This window comes from Macaca thibetana, chromosome 17 (genome assembly GCF_024542745.1).
Source record: "Macaca thibetana thibetana isolate TM-01 chromosome 17, ASM2454274v1, whole genome shotgun sequence".
Taxonomy (NCBI): domain Eukaryota; kingdom Metazoa; phylum Chordata; class Mammalia; order Primates; family Cercopithecidae; genus Macaca; species Macaca thibetana.
In genome coordinates this window covers 46466800-46491791 of record NC_065594.1, presented here as the reverse complement: position 1 = coordinate 46491791, position 24992 = coordinate 46466800, and the positions used below count along the sequence as shown (strand labels likewise).

General features: G+C 32.4%; 1 protein-coding gene across 6 annotated transcripts in view; it reads left to right on the top strand.

The window, feature by feature from the left end:
• PCDH9 (protocadherin 9) overlaps nt 1-24992 on the top strand; it is a 953843-nt gene that overhangs the window by 313466 nt on the left and 615385 nt on the right. For 2 of the 6 annotated variants that reach the window (XM_050766519.1, XM_050766516.1), the window contains exon 3: nt 14722-14778. The exons of 2 other annotated variants lie outside the window; for them this stretch is intronic. In XM_050766519.1, the coding sequence (XP_050622476.1) occupies nt 14722-14778 (57 nt within the window). Of the gene's footprint in view, nt 1-14676; nt 14779-24992 lie in introns of all 6 variants that reach the window. 2 more of the 6 variants (XM_050766518.1, XM_050766515.1) reach the window with 1 other exon arrangement.

Sequence of the window (24992 nt, the reverse complement as noted above, 5' to 3'; positions counted from 1 at the left end):
TAATCAAATAACTCATTAGTGGTTATATTTCAAAAAGGATTTGAAATATAAAATGTTTCTAGAATATGGTAAATCATTTGACTCAGGCTTCTCAAAGATGGTAAAAAATGGAAAGGACAATTTTAGCCCTTAATATACTGTATCAGTAAAATATATGTGAGGCAAGTGTGTACCAATTTTACAAGCAACATATTCTCAAAGGCCCAGTTTTGTGGCAGGCCATTTTAAAATGTATGCATGTATGCTTGTTTATACATGAAGAATAAATTGAGCAGAAGTTGTTGCTTTGTTTAACTTGACTCACTTGACATCAACATAAACCATCAAAAGAGTGGATAAAGGTTTCAACAAGTGAAGTGTGTTTTATTAGCTAGTGTTCAATTTATAAGGTAGGCAATTGAAATAAGGGAGTATAGGAACAGACTTTATTTTTAAAGAAAACTTCATTCGCAAATAGTTTCAGTTTAATGAGCAGCAGAAAATAAGGTTTTGTTATCTTTCGTATGTACTTTCTGTTGCTTGTTTAAAAGTTTGTAAATATTTGCTGAATGCACACTTTATTAGGTGTATGTGTGCGTATGGGTTTTCCTTCCTTAGCTAAGCTTCCCTTATCGTGTTTAGCTCTTTATTTTAATAAGATGGTAAGCAAATTTCTATTCTTTTCATGCTTTAGAGAGCTCACTAGGGAATAGGAATGGAAATAATATTCTGTAGTTTTGAAAAGATATGTGCAATGGCATCAGCTTAAAAACACAAAGTACAGGTTGGTAAAGTTCAGTCAAACCTTGATCACAATCAACCATGAACACAACAGGATCCAAGTTATATGAATAAATTGCATATACAGCTCTTACACTCAGAGCTATATTTTGATTGTATTCAGATACATTTTATCAGAGTATTTGGTTTTAAACTCATCAGATCCTCCTTTTTAGCTGATCTTTTAGAATATCCAATTGGCCCTTTTGATCTCACAGATTCTGAAGAGATTTTTGACTTAAATAAAAGGTGTGTCTTATGAATACATTTGAATATTGAGTTAAGCAGACAGTTTCTTCAGATTTGGTTAAAAGTGTCTCCAGGGGGAGTTTTCTTCCCCTATTAATGGCCATCTGAATTGAATGAGCTAGTGGTCTAAATCTAGTCTATGTTAGGTGTTTGTTATTAGCCTTTTGCATAGTAGTGATCTGGGTGACTCGTGAGAAACATTGATCAGAGTTAGAAGGTCCTTTTAAAAGGATGTCAACATATAATTTAAAGTATGGGATTGAGAATATATCTGCATTTGTCTTTGCTTCAATTATCATAAAGGGAATTCAGATAATTTTTACCCTAGGTCATCTAAATAAAATAAAATACATCATTCATTGATCTCTGAAAATTTCATCTCAGATAAGTTAGTCTCTATGCTTTCATTTCTTCATCTATAATAGAGGTGAGGAAAACAATCTGTAATGCCCCTTTCAACTCTAATATTCCATGAGTCTACCAGATATTGAAATCACCCAAAGGGAAAGGAATTGCTACAAATTCTTACTTAGAAGCACAATTTTCAAGCCCTGTTTCCAAGCTCAGAGTTCTGTGCCATGGAGAGGAGACAGAAAAAGACCTAATAGAACTTAAAAAGAGCTAGGGCTAAAAGAAGGGCAAAGAGGGATTCAGAGCTACTGAGCTCAGTGTCAGGAGGGTGAATCATATTTACACTGATTTCCTGTTTCTTTTCATGTTGAGTCTCCAAGGAAGCCAGCTACCTTATGATGCTGCTTTCTTCCACTTTGCTGCATGCACATAAACATCCCACAGATTCCTACTCATTATAAGGTGAATAAAGTTATGCATATATATTTTACATAATCTATAACTGTTTGGGTGATTGCAAAATATTCTGGATTGTAGGAGTACTTTAAACAACATCTTGCCATAATGATACAAGAACACCAACACAAATTAGTGTTGTGTTCATGGTCTCATTTTCTGTTTATCTTAGATCTCCTGGTAATCAAATGATAAGAAAAAAATACCTATGTGAGTTGTCTAACAACATCTTTTATTTTAGTTCATTGAAAGGAAGTGAAAAAGTTCACTTGGTCTTGTTAGATCCTTATCATGTAAGGCTGAAGAAAAACTTTTATGAAAGAGCTTAGAATTGTAACAGAATGCTAATCCAAGATCACAAAAAAGGCACGCTTCAATAAATATATATATAAATATTTATGTATTATAAATATTTATATATTTATTATATATACTTAATATATATATTTATATATTTATAAATATATATATTTAACATATATATTTACATATTGCTTTTCCTAAAATTATTAGAATGTATATATTGCTCTTCCAAAATTATTTTCCTGAATTATTTATTATTTTCATTTCAAAGTGGATTGCTATTATCAGTATCATTAATATTAAAATAAATGTTTTATAAAATGTTCTCTATATATCGTTTAATCATGTTTAAATATTGCCCCCCACTTCCATGTCACAGAAAATTGCTATGAACTTAATAATCCTTACTTGAAGTAAATGTATTTATTTTAATATCATTTTAAAACAAAAACATGGTTGTTCTCTAACAAAGATATCCATTCTGTATTCTTTTGAAGAACACTGTAGGGAAAAAAAAAAACCACACACACACACATTGTAGAAATAACACTATCTACTCTCTTGTTTTTGAATTTTATTCTTCTTTCACCATCATTTTAAATTTTCTAAAATGATATATATATTGCTGAATGTATCTGTGAGATGTAGAGAGTTGACCAAAATGAACTTTGATATACTGTCAACTCTTTGAAGACAAAATTATTTCTTATATGTATTTTTAATGAATTCAAAACTATTTGAATGAATGAATGCATGCATGCATTTATTTGAGAGAATCTTAATAAAAGTTACAGCATTCCATGTGCTTTTTGAGGAGAGTATAGAATCATATAGTATTTTATGATTTTCTTCTCTAAAAATGAAATGTGTTTCTTAGTTATGCTTCATATTTATTAATATACAGTTTCAAAGTAGGTTTTTGTATAGGTTTCTGTAATCTCTTTTGGTTTCTTTACATACCTCCTTTCATCAGGAAAACAATTTTATGAGGATAAATCAGAGAAGTGTTAGTATTCCAGAGAGTCTTCTAAGGGTTACAGTTCTGTGGCCTGAGGATTAAAAGATAAACAGTAAAGTAGTTTTGCTGAAGTTATATTAGTTTGAAGCTTGGAAACAAAGGGAGTAATTCAAAAGACAGACTCTATTAACAGTGACTACATCTACAGACATTTCCTTGTTTGTTAAAGTATATTCCTTCAGGGATTCTTTGCCCAGACCTATAAGAAGAAACATTTTTAAGACCTTGAAAATAAGCATGTTTCTCACATACTTTGATTTTGTTCCTTAAAATATATAGAACTTTCATTTTAAAAATAGATTTAAAAAAACATTCTGGCCTTTTAAACATTCACAGTTAGTTAGGTTTCAGGCTTGTTGAAGAGTTCCCATCCAACATTACTGTAATTAGTTTCTTTAATTTGGCCTGATTTATTCTAAACTATTCCAAAAGGTATTCGAAGCACCAATTCTTTTTCTGGGAAGAAAGTGGAGGTACAGTCAACAAACATCAGGCCTTTGATTGTGGTGTTTTTCTCTTTGTGAACTGAAAAACATATGTGGAAATGAGAGTTAAAAATCATAATTTAGTTTTAATAGAGTATCACATATTTTCAAAGATATCAGTGAGATAAGCAAATGTATAACTAAAGTTGTGGTAAAGTTTCATATTTCCTACAGCTAACAACTAATCATTTAGATCAACTAATCATTTATTTACATCATTTTATAAAAGTCTAAAGTTAGAGAATGATATTAAACAAACAAGCAAATAAAAATCTACCTTAAGTTTTGAGGTAACACATCTAATAATATCTTACGTTTTTGACTTGGATAAGCAGAGGAGATCCTTTGGTCTAAACTTATATGGTATGGAGAAGGCCACCAAGTCTGTGAAACTAAGTCAGATGATGATGGAGCTGAGGTTCAAGCCCAATACCCCCTACATAGCTGGTGGCACATTTCCAGGGTATTCAGGAACATCCTTTTTACTCTAAATCAGTAATTAAAAAGTGAGACATTTTTACTCCTATTTAGATACTGTTCAAGTTGCATAAATGAATTTAAAATCAAAACATGAAACACTCCACTTGCAAAAACACAATTTGAAATGATATATTCAGAGTGTAGGGTTTGTTTGTTTCTTTTTACTGCACTATAAAAAAAAGAAAGCTTGTGCACTCCCTTTCTTTCCCTCCCCCCTCACCGCATTCTCTCTTGATCTACCCTCTTACAAATATAAATTCAAGCTTCAGGGTTGATTTTATAAAGTGTTATACAGAAAGAGAAGCATAGTAAACCACTGAACTTTTTAAAGAATTTGCCTCAAAAAGACAATATTCAAATAATTGACACAGCCTTGAATTTTAAACTCACTTTAAAGCACACCAGATTTGAATCTCCAAATTTATTACCTGATTTCATTGGCTGAAGGTTGATCTGCAGACTGTTTCTGAAGACTGGCATGCACATAGCCAAGGCTAATATTATGTTAAAGGTTTATGTTGGACAAAAAATTTTCATAATATAAATAAATATAACCATATTACTAGAAATTATATTCAATTTAGGCTTTTAAAACTCCTCTCCTTACCACAGAAATTTCAAAAAGTATTTATAATTCTTAATGAGGATATCTTTTCAGAAATATTCTGCCCTAAAATCCAGGATGCATTTATGCTAAGTATTATGTAGATTAACTTAGTAAGGTATGTGGTTTATTTATAGCACTTTCACAAATTTATAAATAAATATTTGTATTAATATAATGTATAATTTTAAAAATATTTTAAAATGAAATATTTTATGCAGATACAGTGCTTGATTTTGCTTAATAAATATTCCATGAATACAAGTTTATGTGATCACTTACCTGAACAAGATAATCACATACATAAAACATGTATTCATAAGCATGGTGTGTGTGTGTCCACACTTATGATTGTAATTCACAAATGGCCACCTTTGTATAGAAGATTATTTTCTGCCTGGAGAGCCCATTGCTACATACTTGGGCTCATCTCCATTTTAGGCTCATATATGCAGTTAATGAAACATGCTATAAACTAATACTGTTGTTTTCTAACAAGTTAGTTTCAGTATGTATCTGTCAGTATTTCAGAACTCCTTAGAAAGTTTAGAAAAGGGATTGACTTTCGTATTCTGAAATACTAGTTACCTGGAGAGAAAATGAAACGCAACAGTGGAAATCAGTAAAGGCAATTGATGATTTTTCCATCCCTGAAGTCTTTCAGTTTAATCTGGAAATGTTCACCCTTAAATTCTTAGTGAACACTTTTAAAACAGGACCTCTCCCATTATATTTGAAATTTAATAAATGTTTAGTCAATCTACGTTTATCTGTGTTGCAGAAATTTCCATTTTAGTTTTTCTTCAAGGTATAAATATGGTTAAATGATAATCATATGGGGAAAATCCCAGGGATTTTATCACAGTAAATAATGAAATAAATTGAAATGAACTGCAAAACAATGGTCTTAAACATAATCCTGGTTAACTGTGGCACCCAAAATTGTCTGTTGTTGTATTCCTTGGAATACGTTTGAACAGAAGTATTTATTTTCATTTCTTTTCAAGGGTCTGGGAAGTTCCAAAGTCCTGCATTGCTTGCATCCACTTATTTAAAATACAGAATTAAGTTGCAATGTGCAAAGCTGACTAATAGAGCTTTGCTCAAGCAATATAACATGTAATCCTGTAATTTAAAGCCTTTCAATGCATTATTGCTCTTGTGAAATGGCTTTACAGTAAGGTAATAATACAAGGAGGGAACCAATGGGAAAATTGTAAAGTGTAGACCATTAGCGTTTGAAGTATACTTTCTAAGGAAATTTTATTTCAATGCATGCTCATAGCAACTGGGTTAAAAGAATTGCGTAAAACTCATATAACATCCACGAACCATTTAAAGAAAAAGTGACATAATGTGCACAGAAGGAGCTACGATTTGTGATTCTCATAAAAGTGGTTTTGTTTTGTTCCTCCTTGGTTAGTAATGACTTGAAATTGCATCCAGTTTATCTCTATTAAGTTAGAGAGGTTAGAAGTATAGTAATTACTTATGAAGGAATTTACAGCCAGATGTCGGAAAATACATGGTCTTATTCCCATTATTTATTCACTTAGCAGAATTGTGTTCACACCCCCATGCCCAGCAACCTAGCACATCTGCCTTGAACACTCTGGCACATTTAATGGTCAGTTCTGTTACTGCACATTTAGAGGGAACCTGCTGAATAAGTTTGACATAGAGTTCTATTGCTTAATTCTTGATTACATTACCAAAAATTCTGTAAGAATACAAAAAAACTATGTTTGCCTTTCTCTCCACTTTCATTAAATTGTTTGCTGAGAAAAGGAGAATAAATTCAGCCTAGCAGAGCTTTCTCCAAAGCTAAATGATTATTTATTTTGGGAATATAACTCTAGTGCTATCTCTATCTCTTTTATTTCTGCATTTGTCAAAAGTTTCTTAAGAAAAGCCTTGAAAGTCACACATAGACAGAAACTCAATGGAACACGCATTCTCAGGAAATGAACAATGCACAGAGTTGCTAAAACTTTATAGTAACCAAGATATTTATGGCAAAAGATTTCTCTGAAATACCACTTACGCAATAAAATGCTAGGATAAAGCTATTTTTTGGTTACGGTACATGGCACCTAAACATTTTATTAAATTGTTAGAATTGTTTGAAAAATGTCAGCCAGCCTATGATAGAGACCATTAAATCTTGGAATAGCATATAAAAGGAGACTTTCTAAACAAAGAAAAAAAGTGTTTTATCTGGTACATAAGCTTAATCCACTTACTGAATTACTTCAGACTTCAACATCCTTAGCTTTTTTTCCCCAATCCTCTTTTTACTTAGATTTGTTAAGGTGTTTTTACACATAACGCACTCTTATATCTTAACTGTTTTGGAACATATTGGTTCCATTTATTGTACCGTAAGGCAGCAAATTGAGGTAAATATTATACAAACACTTAACAAGTGGCCCACTTGCAACAACTAAGTACACAATAAGAAATATATCTTATCTATTAATTTCACTTGATCACGTGGAACTATAACTGAGGGAAGTCAACTGGTCTATTTAATGACCTGTTCCAGAAGACGATTTAAAATCAGCTTTTGTTTTCTTATAAATCCCATGTGCAACAGTCAGCTTCTCACTGTTCATTGAGCAGTAGTGACTACCTCCATCTGGCTAGACTCTGCAAACCTGGTTAAAAATGAAATGGCTTGTTAGAACAAAGGAGAGAGGAAGTGCTTTTGAGGGAGAAGAGAGGACTTTTCCCACCTTTAAGACATCAAGAAGGAAGAAAAAAGGGTGTCTCTCGGTGGAAAGATCTGGAATGGGAATTGTGAGGATAGAAGAGGACTTACATAAAGGAATTGATGAGCGTTATCTGTAGGGTCAAGAGAGTATTGAAGGGATGCCAGTCAACTTGCAGTGGGGTTGAAGGAGGTCTCCTGCCCCTAGAAGAACTGGAAAGGTGAACTTTGCAAAATCCACTGGGTAGGAACATGTGTCAGGCTCCTGAAGTTGAACATAAGCTTATTTATGCAGTGGATAAATTCAAGTTTACCTAGTTAGTTAATATATTACTGTGACAAAGTTACTGCTTGTCATGAACTGCCAAGGGTTCAGTTGGAGGAAGAAAGCATGATGACTAATGTTCCTAATTTTAAATAATAATTTCTAGAAGGTAAAGCCAAAACCAACTAGGTAAATACAAATCACTGTACCCTCTTGAAATAAAAGAGGGAAAACTGTATTTAAATTAAGTAGAGAAAGACCTATAAGCTATAGTGCCATAGGAAAAGGAAAAGCTAGCATGTTCCTCACTGAACTTTGGAAAAACATTTCTTCCAAAAAGGAGAATGACTGAGACAAATCAGAAGAAACCTTACATGCATGTGGCATCTTTATTTCTGAAGATGCATAATTTCAACATTTACAGTTTATAAAGCACTTTCAAAACCATTAACCTTTTGAGCTGGATGAAACAGATTTTTAACCAGATCTATCAATTTTGTTAAACTAACAAATTATTTTTGCGAATTGTTTTCCTATGTGTATTTGCATTGTCAGGTGTCTGGAAAACTTAGGAACAAAAAGAGAAATAAGAAAATACCTGGCTGGGCGTGGTGTCTCACGCCATAATCCCAGCACTTTGGGAGGCCGAGGCGGGCAGATCACGAGGTCAGGAGATCGAGACCATCCTGGCTAACATGGTGAAACCCCGTCACACAAAAATACAAAAAATTAGCCGGGCGAGGTGGCGGGCGCCTGTAGTCCCAGCTACTCGGGAGGCTGAGGCAGGAGAATGGCGGGAACCCGGGAGGCGGAGCTTGTAGAGAGCTGAGATTACGCCACTGCACTCCAGCCTGGGCGACAGAGCGAGACTCCGTTTCAAAAAAAAAAAAAAAAAAAAAAAAAGAAAGAAAAACAAAAAAGAAAAAGAAAAGAAAATACCTATGTCCTGATCACCTAGAATTAAAATATGCTAACATTTTACGATATTTCTGTCTCCAGTTTTTTTTTTTTTTTAATGATAACCTTGTAGTATAATTTGAGGTCTAGTAATATGATGCCTCCAGCTTTTTCTTTCTTTCTTTTTTTTTTTTTTTTTTTGCTTGGGATTGCTTTGACTATTCAGGCTATTTTTGGTTCTATATGGATTTTCAACAGATGTCTTTTAAAAAGGATATGTTTTTTTTCGTACTTCTGTGAAAAGGGATGTTGGCATTTTGATAGGGATTGCACTGAATCCATAGATTGCTTTGGGCAGTATGGTCATTTTGACAATATTAATTCTTCCAATCTACGAACATGGGATGTTTTTCCATTTGTGCAATTTATGACTTTTTTTTAAATCAGTGTTTGGTAGTTTTTCTTGTAAAGATCTTTCAACTCCTTGGTAAAATATATTCATAGGTCTTTTTTGTAGCTATTGTAAATGGGATTAACTTCTTGTTTTGGTGCTTGATTGAATATTTATTGTGTAGAAATGCTACTGATTTTTGTGTATTGATTTCTGTCTCAACGTTTTAAAGAAAGAAAAAAGCCAAAAAAAATTTAAAAAACAGACTCTCTGGATACTCTAGAGTTAACATTTCCTTCATATCCTTTTATGATCTGCCTATTTTTCTCATTTCACATAAGCAATCCCCATTTTGAAATTAATATGTATTATAGCCATCTACATTTCTATGATTTGATTAGGCATTTATATAACATTCGGTTTTAAAAATTTGTCATATGACATTTTCATTTTAAATCAAAATAGGTGTCACTGCAGCTGAACACTGATTTGTTCAATAAAGTTTGATGAGCATTTTAGCTCAATTTTCTGGTTATGTTTAAAGATAAAAAAAAATAAGCAAAAAAAGAAAGTACATAGAAAACATTAAAGAAAAGGCTGTGGGTATAGGCTCAAGATATCCTTATTTGGGCCAGAATAAATTTCAGGATACTAAATGATTAGAACAACTTTTCAGAAAGAATAAGAATCTGTACTGTGGGTCTCTTAAAATATAAATTTTATTAGTTTCTAGATATAAGTATAAAGATACGTGCTTTGATGAAAGAATGATTGGAGGTGTTCTAAGAGCTCTTTTCTTATCTTCTTATGGATAGAAGATTGTTCCTGTGTCTGAGAAAATATTTTGGAATCAGAACCTGTTCAATATGGGTGTAATTGCTAAACTGACTCCACTGAGGAAAACACTTTCTGAGGAAGTACTCATTTCATCCTCTCTAGTCCTTTCAATTTTGACAACAGCACAAACAGTTGCATGATTCCAGAGAGAGAGCAGGAGAAGAAAGCCATGAGTGTATAGCGTCCTTGAAAGCCAATACATAAATGAAACAAGAGGTAGTACTCAGTTGTGTTACATTAGATAAGAACTGAGAATTGCCATTTGAATTAGTAATGTGTAAATCATAGGTGATTGTAGTAGGGCCATTTCAGTGGAATGGGCGCGCTTGAAACCTAATACATGCGGATCTCTAAAAAAATGGATAGAGAGAAGTTGAAGACACTAAGTTTAGACTATTATTTAAAGTAGATTCATTTCTGCAAATATGAATTTCTTTTGAATTATTAAACAAATGTTCTGTTTTAGAATTCTTCATGAAAAGAATCTTTAGTTTATTAAAATAGGTAGGAATAACATTTTCAGTGGGAGTTTTTAAATAAGTGGAAGTGTTATTTAATGAAACCTATAGCACAAAAGCACAAAACTATTGCCTCTATAATGACTGCAAAACTTTTATGAAAGTGCTATTGATTTTTAGTAAAAAAACTTTGATTTTGTAAGAAAGTAGGAGTAGTAATAGAATCATAAATAATATTAAACATTGCTACCGCATTACAGTTGAGTGGAAAATGTAAAGAACCCTCTTTTTAGCAAAGAAAACAGCTGTGTTTTTCATAAAAAGATCTTTCATAAAACTTTGTTGTTTTTACTACTGTTGATTATTTTTCTCTTAATATGGCTAGAAGTTCTTTTTTGAAAATTTGTATCAAAAATGAAAGAGTAAAAATACCTGATTATGTGAAAACTTTGAGCCAGTATTTCTATAGGTAGTGAATGGTAATTTTCCCAGGAACTACAATGGATGTTTTGCAGTGGCAAGATTTATCCACATATTACAATACAGACTTTCAATCATAGGTGATGAAAAATAAAGAACTGGTTTAAAGTATAAAACAAATGTATTTTCAGTGATTTTCATTGAATATGATTGTTATTATTGAACTTTAGACTTCTCAAGTTTGATTTACATATGTACCCCCAATATAAATCTGATTTAGCAAATCCATCTTACCCATAATTCAATATGCAGTCATTTATATTAAATTTGGCAAACAGTAAAATTGTTGGGTTGGATGAAACTTGAGAGGTTTTTTTTTTTTTTTTTTTTGAGACAGAGTCTCATTCTGTCACCCAGTCTGGAGTGCGGTGGTGTAATCTCGCCTCACTGCAACCTCAACCTCCTGAGTTCAAGCTATTCTTGTGCCTCAGACTCCCAAGTAGCTGGGATTACAAGCATGCACCACCACACCCGGTTAATTTTTATATTTTCATTAGACGGGGTTTTGCCGTGTTGACCAGGCTGGTCTCAAACTCCTGACCACAGGTGATCCGCCCACTTCAACCTCCCAAAGTGCTGGGATTACAGGCGTGAGCCATTGCACCAAGCTGAGACTTCTAAAATAAATATTATTTTTAGAAAATGTTGCAACTCTTCCGGAAGTAGAAATTTGTTAGGAAGGATTCATAGTGATTAAATTTTTTCCCATAAGAATTTTTTTTCTTAAAAGTTTGGCTATTTATAATAGTTAATCTCAAAATATTGTTTACGGTGTTACTTTTTTCTTTTATTTTGCTCTGAGTTATATATTTATAATTTGCAGAGGAAATTTACCTCATAAGACTCAATTTTAAAAAATAAGGAAAGAACAGTAAGTTAAAAATTTTCCTTTGATGCCATTCACTGTTCCAAAAACAAGAGCTGCTCCAGAATGAAACACAGGAGATGCTTAGGGGTGAGATCTTTCAGGGATGGAAGGACTTAACTTGGCATCACAATGATATTGCAAATGCACTCATTTTGTTATGTTGCATATTTTCTTGGAAAAGTTGGAAGAAAAAGAATGACCTTTAAAGCTCACTCTTGGCACTGTTGGCCTTTATATGAAGTCCAATTCTACAACATCTTGTTATATGTTGTACTATTGAATTTAATGCACTGACAGGTTCTATTTCTTCTGAAATCAATCCTTACATTCTTCATGTTTGAACTACTATCAAATTACTCATGGCTCATGAGAATTCGTGTCTTCTGGCCTTTGCATATGCAGTTCCTTCTGTCACAAATGTGTGCTAACCATGATTCCCTCATCAGTCCATCTCTTGAGACTCTCTATTCATGTGTCTAACCTGGGAGTCTATGCATACTCTTCTCTGTCCCTTAGCAGTCTGCAGGTGGCATGTTCACGCATCATGGTGGTTATTTATTTTCATATTGTTTCAGGGCTAATGTGAGAGTATTACAGATATTAAACGCCATATCTTGATGATCCAGTACAATCTTGACACATAACATGCACTCAGTAAATGTCTGATTATCAAACAAACAAACAGAATAGAATGAGTGAATGAATGAGTAATAGATGAACCCATTAAGGGAGATATGGCACAGTAGAAATTGCCCAAAATAGAATGAAGTGAACACTTGTCCTGTTTTTACAGGGCAAATCCTTGAGCAAATGGCAATGAATATATCTGAACCTGTGTCTTCATAATCTGTTAAAGGATGGATTATATTTTCTACCAGTCTACAGAGGTTCCTTGTAGATAATACATAAGATTTTGTATTTAAAGCAAAAACTATTATACAAATATAGGATTTTTTTCAGACTCAGACACTTTTATGATATATCCATGGGGTGGGGGGAAACCCAATATATGATGGGTTAAATTTTAACAAGGAAGAAAAAATTCTGTGGAGGAAGATATCAGATTGAAATAGGAGTGAGGCCAAAATTTAATGTAGCTTCCTGAGTGCTAGACAAGGAAATTTTTACCTTAACCCAAGGATTCTAAACTCTGGCTACACATTAGAATTGCCTGAATATTTTAAAAATATTTGTATCTGAGCTTCAATTTAACTGATGTGAGGTGCGGCTCAGTCATTGACATTTTTAAAAATCTCCCCAGGTGATTCTAATATATAGTCAGAGTGAGACTCACTGCCGGGCCAGAGAAATTTAGGAAATGTTTCTTAGGAGAAAAACTGTATAATACATGAAATCTTTTAAAAAGATTAATCAGCATGAATAGATATGTGGAGAGGCTAGGGATAGGATTTGAATGATTAAAATGTCTATGGACATCACAGATGAAAATAACTGTTTTAAGGTCTATGCTCTTTTTTTTTTTTTTGTATGCCAAAAAAGCGGCTGTGGAGAGGAAAGGCCTTTGTTGCTAACAGGGAATTTGTTCAGACAAACTTAGGAACATTCAAATAATAAATATTGCAAGGGAACATTTTACAAATTACACATGAAAGTTACTTAAAAACAGGTTAAAATGGCAGTCAACATTTGTTGAATAACGCATGAAGAGAGTTGCTAGAGGAGGTAAGTTTTGAATAGGGTTAAAATTAAATTGTAAAGAGAGAACAGATACAAAATAATTTTTCATGCTAAAACGCTTATAGTGATGGGTATATGAATTTAAAGTTATGCCTTCTTCATTGCCACATAGCTGTTTATTTTAAACAAATAAAAATAAATGAGATAATTGATATCTTCAAAATGTAATGACAGTGCTTTAACATATATTTAAATATATAAAATGATGATCTTGAAATGAAAATAGAGTGAACACAATATATTAGAATTCTAAAACACATTTGCTTTTTAAAATGTCTAACAGTAATTTTCTAACAGATTTTTCTTTAAGCTAGTAAAGGTAGCATTTAATCAATGAATAGGAAACATGGCATACTAGCTTTGAAAAGAATAGTCTCTTTGCTCATAATGTCATGAAATCTATGCATATATTATAGTTTTATTTAAGAAGAAAGGTTATATATAATGATGAACCTTTTCTGGAGGCACAACAATATATTTTTATCAAAGTAGAAACCTTAAAACCTACAAAGTTATGTTTAATAAATGGCCAAACAGCAATACTTACAAATATTGCTTTCCTTGAGTCTAATTAAAGATATAGAAAAGAAGTAAGAAAACAGGAAGTGGAAAATGTCTTCTTTTCACATGAAAAACTTGTGTGAGGGATATGGAAAACTGTCATTTTAATATGTTCACAGAGAAAGGCCAAGCCACAATGTAATGTCTTATGTTCTATAATTCATATCAATTTCCAGGCAAATTATTTTAGATAACCTGTTTTTTAAAAGTGCTGTCTATTTAGTACAGAAATAAGTCAATTAGTATTTTAAGACCCTAAACTTCTGCTTTTTCAGTTTTATCTGTTTCAAATGTATCACTTAAAAGGCAGTTCATGTGGTAGATAAGGATATGGGGAATGGTTCCAGAAAGGCTAGGCAACAGCATAACTTTATGGGGGGAGGAATTATGCTTCAGTCTCCTCTTCTGTAAATGGAGGTAGTTAATAATATCTATGTCACAGGCCAATATGTGTGTAATATATATCAAACTCTTAAATAATATCTCACCCAAATAGCACCATATAAGCTTTAGCTACTGAAGTCATAAATGTAATAAATAAATATTGCCTAAAAAAAGTAAATGTAAAATTACTGAATCTTATATTTCTCTAGTTTTAGTAAAAACATTTTAAAAATTTGTTTATCCGGGGACAATTAAAAAATCTTTGTGGTAAAGACTCAATCTTAATGCATGTATCTCTTGGTGTGGACCCTTGTTAGCTCAAGTGGTATTCCATTATTAGGCTCATAGCAAACAGCCATGTCTCTCAATGGACACTCTAAATGTGGAGTAGTTTGTCACAATTATTTGGTAATCTCTTTCAGTGTAACTCACACAGCAAAAGTGACAATATTCCTGTCACTCCTCAGAAATGTCCCAGCTCCGCGGGTTTCCACATTCAGGAGAATGAAGAAAGCCATTACGAGGTATGCCATATATCTATAGAGACCATGTTAGTACTGATAAATTTTCATTGTCTTCATAATTTTAAATACTCTATCTTAACTAGTATTATTTTCTCTGCCCACTTCTTCTGTGGTCACATTTTTATACTAATGCTTTTGAAAATAATTTTAAGTAAATAATTTTAGAACAAAAATCCAGGAATATATATATATTTATTAAATATATATATATATATATATATATATATATATATATAATTTTTCTGTTGAGTAAAGGTCCAACTCTTAAACCTAATGTTAGTAACATGGAATGAAAAGTACTGATTTTTACCTATTAAAGAAAGTAATGAGCAACTTTCTTTCAAAGCTAGATGTTCGGGATTGATTCGTATTTATTAATTGAACTGAAAGAAAAGCACACCTATTTTGAAAGATTGATTCGATTCATCTCCCATACTCAGGAAAATGAGAAAGACATTGCTGCTTAATATGACTGGTTAAATTTGAATTTTAATGAAGCTTTTCCTTTTTTTTTTTTTTACTACTTTTTATCAGTTTGATCTTTTATTTCCCTGTGTTTTTGAACTTAAAAGCCATTACTTTCTTTTTTAAAAAAAGTTAGTTCATCCACGTTAAAAGGTAGAAGATCCATAGTTGTTTTTATCTTTTTCTTTTATGTTGGAAGTGCATTTCTAGTGCCAATTGTTCCACTATGGCTGGGTATAGAAATCTATTATCTTTCATGTATTTTTTTTTTTCAAGTCGTGGTAAAAAACACATGACATAGAATTTACTATCTGAACTATTTTTAAGTGTAGAGTTCAGTCGCATTAACTATTTTTGCATTGTTGTGAAATGGAAGAAGAGTCCCATTTTTAAAGAATTATGTTTTAATAGTTAACGAGTATTAAAACATACGTACTGTTTCACGTATTTTTTTTTCAGCTGTAACATGTAGATTGTAGAAAGAGAGGTAATGTATTTGTGTGCGTGTGTGTGTATTCTCTTTTCTTACAGAACGTAGGTCCCCTCTATTCCCTTAAAACCTTTTCTTAATCATTTTAGTAAAAAAAAAAAAATTGTAATAATTATTGCTTTTACCATCTAAAGGAATCTATTATTTTCAAAAATCCCACTGGTAATGTATATTGAAGAAACTGCTTTGATTAACAGAGACTTAATATAGAAAGCAACTTCTTTTTGGATAAAACATTAGTGGAGGTTGAAAGAGGATTGAATAATATTTTGAACAACTCTATCCCCTAATTTTCCTTCGCATATTTTTATTCTATTTATTTTACTTTGTGTGGGTCTGAATACTTAGAAATGTGTTTCTAAACTTCAGTATATATACTTTTTAATATTTTTCTTTCTTTTTTTATCCAAAACCTAAATCACTTGAACATTGAGCGAAGAACCATAGTTGTTAAGCCTTTGATTTTTTCCTCTTCACTGTGTACATTTTAACTATCTAAGACAATAAAATTGTTCCCATTAATTACCAACAATAACACAATAGTTCTAATTGGATGGCAGAGAAATTTCTTTTTTCATAAGTGAAGATTAAAATAAATAGTACAAAACCCTCCCAGGATGTTGTGAAAGTCATTAAGATCCAAGTAGATCTCAGATTTCTAAGAATTATATTTATTTTTATAACATTTTATGTTTGTGTTTATTGACTTAACCATACTCCTCAGAAACCATCTTCCTCAGAAAATCCCCTTGATTACCAAAAGTGGTGAGATGATTTATTGAAGATTTCATTATTTTTTGTAGAGAATTTAAATGAGATATAATTCAAATAATTTTCTATAAATCATACTTTTTTCTCCCTTAGATATTTTATAAGGTCCAAAGCACAAGAAGACAGTTTGTACAGGGTTTGACTAAAAGTCTAGAGAATTTGAAGAAAAAAAAGGGCATCTAGAATTATGATGTTTATTTATATTATTAGACCATTTGTCAAAGAACCATGAAAATAAATCTACTATGGTTTATTTATAAACAAAGAAGGCAAAATATTTCTATAAATCTTTCATTGCATAAATTCTCACTTAACCATCTTGCTCCAGGCCCATTTTCTCTGAATGGTTTTGAACTATGTTGTCTGGAAGGCCCTACCCATCCCTGATGATCTGTGATACTAAATAATGATGATGATATTGACAACTTATACTTACTCAACAGCATAGTTTTCTACAGTTAAATATCTTTCTGTGTTAAATAGTACCTTGTACTCTGTGCTAGGGACTGTTTCAAGAAGTTTATTTGTATATTCTCCCATCATTCACATTTTATCCTTGGTTAGTTTAAACTGTTTATCATAATACATTTAATTTCTTTAACATGCATTTTTTATTAAATTCAGAGAGACAATATCTGAAATTTCTTATAAAATAAAACTTGAAGAAAAGAGATAAGTGATGTCATCTTTCAAGTTTTTTAAAAAACATTCTAAGATACAAGGTTTCTGTATATATGCTTAATATCTGTAGACCAATAATAAAATGGGTAGTTTTAGTAACCACTTTTTTAAAGGTTATTAATCTAGTGTTAATTATTCTTGAGAATTAACAATGGAAGGTGATTATAACCTACAAAATTGGCATCTGCAATGTTATTTTTCATTATATTCAATTCTGTACCAAGCCTGGTGTTCCCTAATTTTTATTTTTTCACAATGTATATTTCCCCTCCCTTTTAATCACTTTAATATAGTAAAAAGAAAGATGATTGTTCTGTTTAACACACAAGTACACAAATATTTAACTGTAGAAAACTATACTGTTAAATAGAGTCATATTCAATGTCAATGAATGCTGACTAATCTGGATGAAATTCTTAATTTTATGCTATGACACTAGATACGTAATAAAACCGAGAATGATGTGACCAGCAAGTTTTTAATTATTATTAGCTTATTATTAACCTATCACTCCTAACTTAGATATAAGAAGTATTGCTTACTTATAGAGAAATGTTATATCAGCTATTGAGAAAAATTTGTGCCAGACACTATTCTAAGCACGTCATATGCATTACAATAATTCTTCTAATCTACCACTAGAGTATAAACATGCTACAATTTTATGAACTGCTAGGGTAAAATGCTGCCAATTTAACTCTGACAAATGCTTATTTTTGATTTCTTTAACATTTGTCCTGTTTTAATATGTGCAAAAATAAGGGATTTTTTAAATATTAGAATTGTTGAAATATAGCTTATTTAATTCTGACAGCAATCCCACTAGGTAGGTATGATTATTATTCTTATTCTACAGATGGGAAAAGAACACGCTGAGAGGTGATATAATTTGCTCAAATGCACACAGACAGGAATGAGTGGGCTGGAAGATAGCCACAGCCACATGGCTGCAGAAACTGCAAAGATAACTATGCCATGATATTATCTAAGTAACAACAAACAAGCAAAAAACCTCACAGGCTATTTGATTGTCAGGGACCAGAGATTACCGATACATATTACTGAAACATAAAGTGAAGACAAGAGCCATTGAGTAGCTTGCCCTACCTCTCAGAGCTAGCTAGTGATAGCACTAGAATTAGATCTTAGAAATACTGATCCCAGAGTAATCTAAAGACTTTACCTTCAAACATAAAGTTTCCAAGCAAATGTTAAATAAAATAGTTTACACTTGAATTTCTTTCTTAAACTAGGTTTTAAAAATGGTGTGGAATTTAAACTGTCATGTTTAAGTTTTCTCTCCCTGACATACCTTTTGTCATTGGATACACAAAGCATTGCAATGATTAAAATCGAAGCACCACCATAAAAAAGTGCACATTGTTTTTATGCCATAAATGCCTATCGCCTTTAATAAGCATCTTTGATCCATATTTCATTGTCACTTCTTTTCTATTATATTTCATTCACTTTTCCCATGAAACAGTATATAATGCAAGCAGAGCTTTCAGTGTCTATATTCTGCAATCTGTAGGAAAATGTCTCATAGTTACTGGAATTCACACAAGACTGCATCTCAGTATGAGTAGCTGTTCCCTGTCACTGTTTTTGATGCTTGAGCTAAATAATATTTTACAAAATGGTTTAGCGTTCAGTGTATGAATTTTTGAGATAAGACTTCTCCCTTGTAGGGGTGAAATCCGAAAATCAATGTCAGATGGAAATCTTAGCTCTAAGAGTTAGGGAGATTGGTGGAAGGGTTTTAAAATAAGTGTGAATTTTAGCCTCTAGGCTTTGGAAATGTGGGAGTTATCGTGAGTATGAAATTCATGGGTGCAGATGGTTGATTAAGATATCCCAGGATAGGCCACTGCTATAAATCTCCACAGAAAAATTGAGAAAACCATTTTGATAAGGAACATATTTTTGACCTTTTATGTAAATTCATAACACAAGTTTTGTTGGATTCATTAAATGAGTAGAAGTTAAATTACCATGAGTTTCATGAAATTGCCAATTGTGTCATGTGACAGAAATATTTAATAAAATTAAAATATGTCAAATGGTGAGTAAGAGGAGTGTGTGAGAGGAGAACTACAATGTATTAAACTATTTTTATGTGATACCTAATTCAAGACAATTGTCTTCAAGGTAAGTCTAATTTTCCTCCCCCATTAAGATAAAGTTATAGGTGCCTAGGTGATCTTGAGCCTAGATCACCAACCAAGGACACACTGATAGCTAGAGGACAATGGGGCTCAGTTTGTTACACAGTCTAGAACGTTATTGTTTAAATAATACCAAATGGAGCAGGAGCAACATGGTAACATTATCTGCTACTTTTAAATATTAAAATATGAAAGATATAAAGCCAAAACACTTTTGCTTTTGTCTTACTTGGTCTTTTATTTTCTTTTTAAAAAAATATTCATACATTAGATCTGATTTAGTGTATGAAGATTATACAACACACCTATATTTTCCTGTTATTGCTGTATTATGAATATTATACCACATACCTGTGTTTTCCTGTTCTTCATGATTATGTAGTCATATTACCCAAGTACATTTACATAATTATGTACAAGTACACAAATAAATATGTTCAGTCCTTAGAATAGGTGTTGCTGTTGATATCAGCTTTAAAATTAAAATAATTAGGTAAATCATTTTGCAATAATTCTCTGAAGATTTTTACATTATATTTTAGAGTAATAAAGTTATTTACAATTAATAGCTATTTGCTAATAACACAAAATTAATTCACAAGCTAGTTTTTTCTTTCTTCATAAGGACAGCTTTTTGGAAAACCCCAGGGTAGTAAATGATACATATACCCACACGTACATGTTATTTACATACTTACATACATGCATATTTGGGGAATAACTCCTAACATGTTAAAATATTTAAATTTTTAGTAACATCACTCTCCAAAGTACAATAAATTAAGAAAAATGATAAGCAATATTTTACATCTCAGTCACTGTGAAACATTGCATATATGACAAGTTTTAGAGAAAGCATGTTGGGTGTCAGTCTGGCTCACTCACTAGATAAAGAAGTTTTTCACCCTTTTACCATGAAGGTTCCAAAACTGCACTTCAGAAAAATGACAAATAAAATACATATTGGATTGGAGAATTGTTAGAGTTAAGCCCTGACATGCCCAACTGGGAATAGTCAAAGATCTTATGCCATTTTAGGTAAGATTGACCTGGAAAATAGTTTCTAACAAATCGCAGGACAATTTCTGGCTACAATTCCAAATAGCATTTAGGAATCTTTGAACTTAATATAGATCTGTTATGTAAAATTTGTGTTATATAGAGATATATTTTCAAAAAATTCCTTAAAATATTTGACAGGATCCTATTGCTTGCGAAATAAGCATATGTGAATTTGTAACAAATTACCAAGAATTTAAAGAACTTATACTACAGTAGTATAGAAACACTACATACACTAATGCCTATGTATAATACAGTTTTCTAGAAACATGATTGTTGGTTTATTTCAGACTATTGAACTTATGCTTGAGAAAATTTTGTGTTAATTTTAAGAGGGATGTAAGCAAATATAAAAACAGACATATTTGGTCAGCTCTATACTACATATCTTTGCTTTCTGATGTGAATTGATTTCATTTTGTAAACGGGGCCGTCAGTATGTTCCTTAAATCAAGTAAACATGGATAGGGTACTAGACATCCCTTCCTCTGTTTTTGCTCACAAACACAAAGTTGAGACTTCTTTGGAGGGGAAACAAATTATCCAACCTCTCTTTTTTCATAATTATGCTGAACCCAGTCTATGAGTCATGTATTAATCTGTCTCTCCTTTTTTCTCTCCCGCTCTTCCTTTCTTCCCTCCCTCCCTTCCTTTCTTCCTTCCATGAATATTTATCCAGCAAGTATACCAGAGGCAATGCTACATATGCCAAGTACATCACTTGTATATACAAACATGATTCTTTGTGTTTCAGATATTACAGTCCAAGGGAGTATACTCATATCAACGTGTTACCATAAAGTGTAAGCACTGCTAAAATAAGAGATATTCAAGATGCAGGAAGAACACATCATAAGAGCAATTTAACATAGCACGGGAAAAGTATATTGTTAAAATAAGACTTGATAGAGTTTACAAGGTGAATGTTCAGGAGTGATGTGTTGGTAGAAAAATGATAATTTTACTTAAATCTTGTGTGAAGGCCAGGTGTCAGGAGAGGACATACAAATTTTAAGGAAAGTTCCACTGGCTCTTTGTCTCCTCAATGCAGACCTTTTTCCTGGCTCCGATCTAAGACGTGGTTCAAAATGTAAAGCTGCAGTGACTATTAAACTTTGCATTCTTACTTAGTATAGTAGCTAAACACATTTTTAGTTGTTAAGAACAGTGACTATATAATGTTTTGCAATGTGTGTTCAACAGTCAGCTTTGAAACTTTTAAACAATTTTAAATGCAGATATGCATATTTACAGATACATTCCTACAAATAGATTTTGATTTTTATAGAAATTATTATACATAACAATTTTACAATTATGTAAATCTGGTATATGGTTGCATATGTATGTAAATGTTAATATCCAATTTTACATATGATCATAGCTTCTTATTTTTTAAATTATACTTTAAGTTCGGGAGTACATGTGCAGGACATGCAGGTTTGTTATAACTATTATTTTTGTAAGTCACTTATTATTAAAAACAGCATACATTTGTGGTGTTTTCCTGAGGCTAAACAAATGTACTTGAGCAATGTGAGTGGCCTTATGAATTGCTTCATTGTAAATTCATGGAGACATTTTTAGTTGAATTCCCGTGTATAAATCAGTTATCAAATTTTCCACCAGTTCAGTATTTTTTCAATTACTTAACACTCTATAAAGATTGGTCATCACCTTCTTTAACTTTTTATTAAACACATTCTGCCAATTCTTTCATCACCACAAAACAAGTGGGCTTGGTTTTATTCACAGGAAGAGCCGCATTTGACAGATTTGCTGATGGTGTCAGCATTGGTCACAGGCTTGATGGACAGCACCAAACCTCGCTGTGGCCCAGCTCCTGCTAATTAGTTGTTTGAAGCCACTCTGTGTGCCACAGGCATAGGCTTATCAGCCAAAGACATCTTTACCATTCAGCATGACAGCTGTGATGCAGCTGTTCGTGGAGAGAATGGAGCACAAAGAGAGGGGGGAATGAGCCTTTCAGATAAATGACAACCGTAGTATCTTTCACTGAAGGATCCTAAAGATATAACAAAACAACTAAAATGTAGAGTACAAAAAAGGTGTAAATCAATATCTGTTGGATGAATGTGGAACCCACACATGAAATGATGATAAATAATATCAGACTGTGAGAGTGACAGGAAAATACAGCTGCCTTGGAAGTTCTTTTAAAATCCATGGAAGTTGCATGTGCTTATAATTAATGCTGCTCAAGCATTTGCTAATGAAATTAATGTAAACATGTGGAGTTTTCAGAAGTTTCTACACATGCGCATAGATACTAATGTGAAAGCTGGCCGGAAAGCCTTGTATTTGAACTATTGTAGAGAACATGGTCATGAATAATATTGGGATGCTAAAAATCTCAGGATATTGGAGACATCGGAGAGGAGTAAAAGTCATCCACATATATGTGAGAAGGGTGTAGACATGGGAAAACTAAAAATATAAAGTTACTATTCCTTTTTAGAAAAGTGTGCTTATATTGATGTAATAATGAATGAATTTTTTTTCAGTCATTGATGATTGAAAACTGTGAGATCCCATTTTACCTACTATCCACATAAACTAGAAATCTAATGAAAAGTACCTATGGTTAGAAGTACACATTGACAAATCAAATTAAATAAATATTTTCACATAAACATTTCATATTATAAAATACCCATTCTAATTTCAAAATACTGACTGTAAATAATCTTTTAATACAAGATATCTAATACTGGCCAAGCATGGCGGCTCACGCCTGTAATCTCAGCACTTTGGGAGGCCAAGGCGGGCAGATCACTTGAGGTCAGGACTTCGAGACCAGCCTAGCCAACATGGTGAAACCCTGTCTCTACTAAAAAAAAGAAAAATTTGTCAGGCATGGTAGCACATGCTTTTAATCCCAGCTACTTGGGAGGCTGAGGCTGAGGTACAAGAATCACTTGAACCCGGGAGTCAGAGGTTGTAGTGAGCTGAGATTGTGCCACTGCACTCCAGCCTGGGCAACAGGGCAAGACCTTGCAAAAAAAAAAAAAAAAAAAAAAAAACTTCATATTTTATGATACAATTTTAATTGTATGTATATATTAGATGTTTTACAAATCCTAATAATGAGTGATATTTTAAACTTAAAATAGACTTTTGGATGTTTGCAATGGATATATTGGTTTATAAAATATAAGTAATATTATCATACTCTATAGTCACATGTAATAATAACATCAGAGGCTCTGAGATATTGTTTGGTGTCTCACCAAATTCTGGGAGAAATGGAGGTTCAGTTATAGCTATTCTTATCATTGGCTCTGTTGTATCTAAAAGTCTGGATATAGCAGAAGAATGTTATATCTGTTTAAATTGCCTGATACACTTATTTATGACCATGAAATTAAAAAAAAAAATGCAGCTCACATAAGCTATATAATCTCAGGGTTGACTAGATTTTAGCTTATACTTCAATTTTATATAATTTTGAGTTGAAAAATGTTAGAAGCTTATTTACAAATAGGAAGCATAATGTAATCATTCTAATTGTTAAGGAAAATTATTTGAATTTAATTTTTTTGTTTAGATAATTCAGACATGGTATTTATGTCAGAATGTAGGTGTATGGTGCATATATTAAATACAGATTAAATCGTTAAAAAGAATAAAGTAAGCAATGAGCTTCTCCTTATTTTATTTTATTTATTTTTTATGTTTTTATTGAGACAGAGTCTCACTCTGTCGCCCAAGCTGGAGTGCAGTGGCGTGATCTGGACCCACTGCAAGCTCCGCCTCCCGGGTTCACGCCATTCTCCTGCCTCAGCCTCCCGAGTAGCTGGGACAACAGGCGCCCACCACCACTCCCGGCTAATTTTTTGTATTTTTAGTAGAGACGGGGTTTCACCGTGTCAGCTAGGATGGTCTCGATCTCCTGACCTCGTGATCCGCCCGCCTGGGCCTCTCAAAGCGCTGCGATTACAGGCATAAGCCACCGCGCCCGGCCGAGCTTCTCTTTAAATGTCATTTATTTCTTCAATTTTGGAATTAGAATAAACCTAGATTATTTGATGTCTACAGAAACTTATGCATGAGAGAGACAGAGAGATTCTGGGGCCAAAACTACCAGGAGATCCACATTCCACAGGTCAGAGATGGAGTTTGAAATTGAATATTAGAATTGTGTTTTTACATTTTTTGAAATAGCTAATGGATTTTATGAGACAATTGAACAGAAGGACTAAAGATAGAATTTAAATGATGTTCAGCAGGTCATACAGTGAAATTAATGTCTTGAAACCTGAGGATGAGGACAATTTTTAATGGAATGGAAGAAAGTAGAATAGAATAGATTGTATAGAATAGAAAAAAATAGGTTAGAATGGAATAGCATGTGGAAACAACGGGAACATGTGAAAAATTAGAAGAGAATAAAAAATATTAGGTTATATTAGACTGCATGTCATATAGCATAGCAAAGTATTATTTCAGTTAAACTTTTATTTTAGTTGTATATATTATTGTGTGCATGTGTGTTTTTACTGCATCTCAGTGTGGGTTGATTATTGTAAGTCCAAGTCCAAAGTTTGAAAACCACT